The sequence below is a fragment of the Lepidochelys olivacea genome (assembly GCF_965140295.1).
Source record: "Lepidochelys olivacea isolate rLepOli2 genome assembly, chromosome: 2".
Classification (NCBI taxonomy): domain Eukaryota; kingdom Metazoa; phylum Chordata; order Testudines; family Cheloniidae; genus Lepidochelys; species Lepidochelys olivacea.
The window spans coordinates 4,711,245-4,717,783 of NC_140412.1; the positions used below are offsets into that span (position 1 = coordinate 4,711,245).

The following is a 6,539-nucleotide window of genomic DNA, read 5'->3' on the forward strand; positions in this document are numbered from 1 at the left end:
GAATTTTGCATACAGTAAAATAAAAATGCTGGGGTTTTGTGGCATACATTTAAGGCTAAACTAATTGTTCAGAGAATCTTCTTGTGCAATGAGCCCTGGGCTCTGGATTTGCTGTGAGAAGTAAAGGGTGGGGGGGGGGTGGTTTGGGCAGCAGCCACTTACACTAGAGTAGTTTTAAAGTAACAGCTGTAGTGAGCTGTAGCTCACGGAAGCTTCTGCTCAAATAAATTGGTGAGTCTCTAAGGTGCCCCAAGTCCTCCTGTTCTTTTTACACGAGAGTAGATTCCTTGCTCTATTTATGCTACTCCCCTTCATGGCCACTGGAGGGACCTTGTCCCTGCCCCCCCCCCGCCCTTACAGCTGTTCCCGCAGCAGATTGACAGCTGGCCCCGGGGTTGCTATAGGGATAGGCAAATTGCACTGGCTGTTATAGGTGGGGAGGCGGCTGCCCCCGCCCGGGGAGGCGGGGCCAGGCATTGCTCCCTATAAAAGGCGGAGTGCCCCATTCAGCACCTCAGTGCTTGCGAAGCGGGAGGCGGGCCAGCGGTCGCGGGAGCTGCTGCAGCTGAGTGTGGGGGACAGGGGCCACAGGCGGAGGGACCCTCTGGGGCCATTGCCCAGCGTTGTGGCCGGGGGGGGGGGGCATTGCACTGAGCCGTCAGCCTCGGGGGGAGGGGGCCAGCGGAGCCCGGGGGAGGGGGGGTTGCAGAGCAGAGTTCGCGGGGGCTCTTTGCCGTTGGCAGCCGGCCGGCCGCCGAGCAAAGCCGGGGGGCGAGAAGAGAGACGGAGAGAGAGGCGGGCGCAGCCAAGTCCGGGCAAGACCCAGCGGGCGGGGACCGGGGGCCGCAGCGGCCCGCCCGCGCCCCTCCGATCCGGATTCTGGGGCAGCGCAACTTGCCTCTGAAGACCCCCGCTCCCCCCCCGGCTCGTGTCCGGCGCTTTCTCCCCGCGGCCCCCCATGCGCCGGCTGCGACTCTCCCCCCGGCGCCTTGGCTGAGGCTCTGAACTGCACCGCACGACCTGATTCACCCGGCCCAGGCTCAAGCCGGGGGCTCCCAGGGTCGCAGGCGGGGAGATCCGGGGCGCCTCGGGCGGGCGCAGCCGAGCCCCCCGCCGGGCAGGGCCAGCCCCGCGCCGCCGGTGCATGGACTGAGATGGCCTCCGAGCTGGCCATGAGCGGCGAGCTGCCCACCAGCCCGCTGGCCATCGAGTACGTCAACGACTTCGACCTGATGAAGTTCGAGGTGAAGAAGGAGCCGCCCGAGGCCGAGCGCTTCTGCCACCGCCTCCCCCCGGGCTCGCTCTCCTCCACCCCCATCAGCACCCCTTGCTCCTCGGTGCCGTCCTCGCCCAGCTTCTGCGCGCCCAGCCCCGGCGGCCCCGCGGGCCCCGGCGCCGCGCCGCACCCGGGCAGCGCCGGCAAGGCGCCGCTGGAGGATCTCTACTGGATGGCGGGCTACCAGCACCCGCTCAACCCGGAGGCGCTGAACCTCACCCCGGAGGACGCGGTGGAGGCGCTGATCGGCAGCCCGCACCCGCTGCACGGCTACGAGGGCTTCCGCGGCCCGGGCTTCCCCGGCGAGGAGGCGGCCCCGGCCGGGCACCACCACGCGGCCCCCCCGCACCACCACCACCCGCACCACCACGCGGCCCCCCCGCACCACCACCCGCACCACCACGCGCACCACCACGCGGCCCCCCCGCACCACCTCCTGCGCCTGGAGGAGCGCTTCTCGGACGAGCAGCTGGTCAGCATGTCGGTGCGGGAGCTGAACCGCCAGCTGCGGGGCTTCAGCAAGGAGGAGGTGATCCGCCTCAAGCAGAAGCGGCGCACGCTGAAGAACCGGGGCTACGCCCAGTCCTGCCGCTACAAGCGGGTCCAGCAGCGGCACATCCTGGAGAACGAGAAGTCCCAGCTGCAGGGCCAGGTGGAGCAGCTCAAGCAGGAGGTCTCCCGGCTGGCCAAGGAGCGGGACCTGTACAAAGAGAAGTACGAGAAGCTGGCCGGCCGCGGCTTCCCCCGGGAGCCGCCCCCGCAGGCTCCCCCCAAAGCCTCGGCCGAGTTCTTCATGTGAACGGGGAAAGTGGGGGGGGGGGGTGTGTGTGTGGGGGGGGTCCTCGGCCTCCCCACTGCCCCCGGGACTCCGTGTGCCTAGAGGGGCCGGCTGCTGTACATAGACTCCTGTTTTTGTGTGCGTCTCCGGGCTGCAAACCAACTCACCAAGCGGGCGCGCCCCCCCTCCCAGTGCGGGGCGAGGTCCCCGTCCCCCCAGCCCCCCGCTTGCGTCTCCTTCCCTCCCTCCCTCCCCGCCTGGCTGCCCACGAGAGCCCCAGCCCTGCGGCCAGCTCGCCTCCGTTCCAGCCGCGCCCCGGGGTCCTGCCCGTCGCGGGAGCCCCGCGGGTCCCCCCAGCGCATCCTCCTGCCTCTGTACGTCCCCCGGGCGAGAGAGCCCGAGCTGGGACCGGGAGAGGCGAGGCAGCAAGGTGACGGCCGCCTCCAGACATGCTCCCACGCTCACTCCTGAGTCTTAACCTTGTGATCGCACAAACTTTGAAAAACAAAAACAAAAACAAAAACAAAGCCCGACCAGACCAGACCAAGCTTTGGCTGGAGGGAAAGACAAACTGGACAGTGAAAGACTCGAAGCAACAGGGAAGAAGGAAATAATGAGCAAACCTGCATTTTTTCCCCCGCCTCCTGGAAAACTGGGTAACCAACCAAAATCGTTTTGGGAGAAAAAGTGCATCGTAAGGAAATCCTCCTATATACTCTTAATAATCATACTAAGTAATAAAGCGGCGTCCAAGGAACTGTGCAACTTAACTGTGGTTCTTAGAAGACTTTTTAAGCAATCCTGCATGCAGGACATGTATGGTATTTCAATAATCTCCCCTTCTTTTCTACTAGAACAGATGAAGAAAAAGCATGATCCAGTTTTTTCCCCCCTCTTGGTAATATTTTTTGTTTTTGTTCCCCCCCCCAACGGTCAGTTTTTAGTTTGCAGCACTCTTGTTGGGTGCATCTTAAATAACAAATAGTCTTAAAATGTTTGCAAAGTGATGTTTTCTCTCTCAGTGGAACAGTGCAGCAAAACACTCACAAAAGGGACTGGAATATATATCTTGGGACTTCAGACTCCAAAAAAAGAGTTGAGTTTACCTGCTTTTTATCTCCTTTTCTTACTAATAATTCTTGTTGTTGTTTTAAAAAGGAAACCTGAGCCAGACTTAACTTATTTAAAGGTGTCCACTTGTACATATGTAGAATTTAGTTAGTTTTTTGCCTTTGTTTTTCTCTCTGAGACTATATTTTGCTTGGTGATTTAAGAAAAAAAGCTTAAAAAAATCACAAGTCTTAACGAAAGTTTGTATGTAATAGCATGCAAATAATATAAGAATTGATTAATTTAATTATGTTGAAAAAGCCGAATGCACTATATACAGGAATCAATTGGATTAAATAATGCTGTTGTTTTATAGAGATTTAAAATGATCTATGCTGTTAAAAATAATTGGGGGGGGGGGGGGAAAGGTAACATTCTAAGATGACCTGAAAGGCAATATAGTAATATATGGACTGCAATCAGTTGGCTGCTGTATCACTATGCACCAGATTTATTTATTAACCCCTGGGAAACCATATTATTTTAACCTTGATGATTTTAAAAAAGAAAAGAAAATGCACCTAATCTTGCAATTTATGCTTTGTGTGAAAGTAAAACAAAATATACATAGCAGTTTGGGGGTTTTTAACAAGTTGCTTATTTAAAAAAAGGAAATCTTAGGGAAAACTAAAAGTCTTAAAGACAAACAAACCACGTGTGAACTTTGGGAACTGGTACGTTTTAGGTGCTGCTTGTGCGAAGCATTTTAAATAACCAGTTTGTTTCAGTTTCTGATGGTTTTAACACTGTTGCATCAAGATAGAACGTATATTCATCTACAGCTTCAGTTAAGTCTTTTTATATAAACTGCTGTTGAGCCATGTGGGCTGTTGCAACCTCAAAACCACCTATATCTTGTTTGTTTGTTTTGTTTTTGTTTGTTCTTTGAATTGTGTTTCCTTTGTGTTCAGGCATCAATGCAAAAACTCATTTTAGCTTTCCTTGGCTACAGACGAACGAAAAATAAATCTCTTTAGGACATACCTATCTTTTTTTTGCCTTCCTAGTTTTTGTAGGGAGGGGAAATCCATTTTAAATTTTTGCACTGGTGACCGTGGTGATTGTCTCTTTTGGATTAGATGTTTGGGGGAAATTAAAGCACACTCGTTTCTTTGCTTTGTGTACTAGAATGCAAGGTGATGGATTAATCCAAATGTGAGTTTGAGTTTAAATACAAAGGCAGGTAAATATATGCAACTGCAATCCCTGGAGTGAATGAATAGTTAGGAAATTATTTTAACTTTGTTTTGGTGGGCTCTAGATGAAACTGTGTAAACTCCCACTTTAAAAATTCGTTTTCCAGTGTAAGAAATTAGCATAAAAATTGATCTCTTTAGAAAGCATGGTAAACATTTTCAGGTTTTTTTTTTTTAAAACATCAATATTTTGTCCATTTTTGAAGATGCACTTTCTTCTTCTTCTTCTTCTGGGTGATGCTGAGCTTTCTAGTTTAAAGGACAGCACTTTAAAAATACAGTTTGGGTGACTGGAGCACCAAGATATTAATGGTAAAAAAATACTTTTAGGCTCATAATTTTTCTTCCCAAGTTTTCATCTATAGGGGGAAAAACGACAATATTTTAGTGCTATTTCTGGTACTTTTTCATTTCCAAAGATTTGGTTTGAAATAATATTAAAACCTCACCATTTATTAGTCTGATTTATTTTTTGTTTAAATGCTGACAATTTAAATTTTGAGAGAGATTCCTTGGAATTAAGTGGTGGTTTTACTCTTTTTTCTTTTTTCATTAGAAACACTTTATCTGAATCATTCAATATATGGGATATGCTTTATTTAAAAAGGACTATTAAATTGAGCATTTTTAAGTGCATGTTTTAGATCTCCATTTTAATTTTCAGAGTGCTGGGATTTAGAACGATAAATTGGATCAGAAATTGGAGCATATTTTCCGCACTTACCAGTGAAATCATTTTCTTTTTAAACAAATAATTATTTCCACACCAAATGAATGCTCTCAACAGCGCTTAATGCTGTGTCTCTCTCATGCCCGAATCAGTCCACTGAGTGCCTTTTATTTTAAATGGCAGTAAATGGTTTTATTTTCCCCTTTTGGATATTGTTTAAGAATTTTTAATCTAAAAACAAAATTCTCCCCAAACTAATATTTTAAACTGCAATTTAAAAATAGAAGAATAAGCAGCAAATGGCTTTAAGTGACTTTAAAATGACTAGAAATCGAGTGGATTTAATTTGTCTGTTAAACATGCCTGTGGTGGCGATCCTCACGGGAGGGAATCTTTTGGGTGCCAATTAAAATCCTAGCACTAATTGGTTTTTTTTTGTTTTTTTTGGTTTTTTTTGGTTTTTGTGCGCTCAACAAATGGGAAAAATGAGTTTCAAATATTTTAAAAAATAAACCAGAAGGCTTCTACTTTGGCACAAACGCCCGCCCACCCTCTTTTTCAGAGTCTGATTTTGAATCCCCCCCCCCTGTTTCTCTGGGTCTGCTGGGCTTGCTTTAGACTTTGTGCTGCTCTCACTTCGCAGATGCAAAATGGATTGCTGGCTGGAGGCTTTGGTACCATTTCAGGGTGCAGGGTCGGAAAGCCGTTCTCTGAGGAGCGTCTCCTTGGCCCGGAGGAAGGAGGGTTTTTTGCTTGAGGGGAGCTGAGATGGACACTGGGCATCTGTTAGGCACCGCACCCGTTTTATTTAATGGGAGGGGGAAATGGCAATCGGTGCGACGCTGGGACTGAGGATGGAGGGTGATTCTGCAGCTGCCTGCCTGGCAGCTTTTATAGATCAGTTACAGAAGTTAAAGATGGAAAAGACCAATTAGCTCATCCAGTTCATTCTCTTGGCCAGGACAGGCTTGGTCTGTATTGTTCTTTCTTTTCCCTACTGCTTTGTCCAGCCTAGTTTATCTGTCCCAAGCGAGGGGGCATCCACATTGTCCCTGACAGACTATATCGCACAGCTGGATAGATTTCACTGTCCGGGAGTCTCTCTGAATACTCAGCCTAAATTTCTCCCCTTGTTAATTTTCCTTCTGGTTTGATCCCCTCCCACTGTCCTAAATAATTGTGGGCATTTCTCTCCCCGAATCGTTCAGCTCCTTTTTAGGCAGATATTCGTTGCCTCATGACATGAACAGTTGGGTGAGATTCCTGACTTCTCAAACCGCTTTTTTTTTTTTGTGGACTTGCAGGCGCCGTGTGTGTGTGTGTGAGAGAGAGTTGTGTGTCCGCTACGGACTAGATTGGAATCTCGAAATCCAGAGGTTTAATATCCAGAGAGAGAGAGAGAGAGAGAGATCCATATGCTGTATAGATCATAGAAGGTTAGGGTTGGAAGGGACCTCAGGAGGTCATCTAGTCCAACCCCCTGCTCAAAGCAGGACCAATAGATGAGGG

The 6,539-nt window shown here is 49.7% G+C and overlaps 1 protein-coding gene across 1 annotated transcript; it reads left to right on the plus strand.

The window, feature by feature from the left end:
• The first annotated feature begins 777 nt into the window (after positions 1-777).
• On the plus strand, positions 778-3,218 carry MAFA (MAF bZIP transcription factor A). Its single transcript, XM_084621160.1, has one exon. It carries the CDS (start codon positions 1,155-1,157, stop codon positions 2,073-2,075), a length of 921 nt encoding a protein of 306 aa, XP_084477286.1. The 5' UTR covers positions 778-1,154; the 3' UTR covers positions 2,076-3,218.
• The last annotated feature ends 3,321 nt before the right edge of the window (positions 3,219-6,539 follow it).

Bases quoted from the DNA above. Each gene is read 5' to 3' on its own strand.
- MAFA (XM_084621160.1), top strand. From the start codon at position 1,155: ATGGCCTCCGAGCTGGCCATGAGCGGCGAGCTGCCCACCAGCCCGCTG.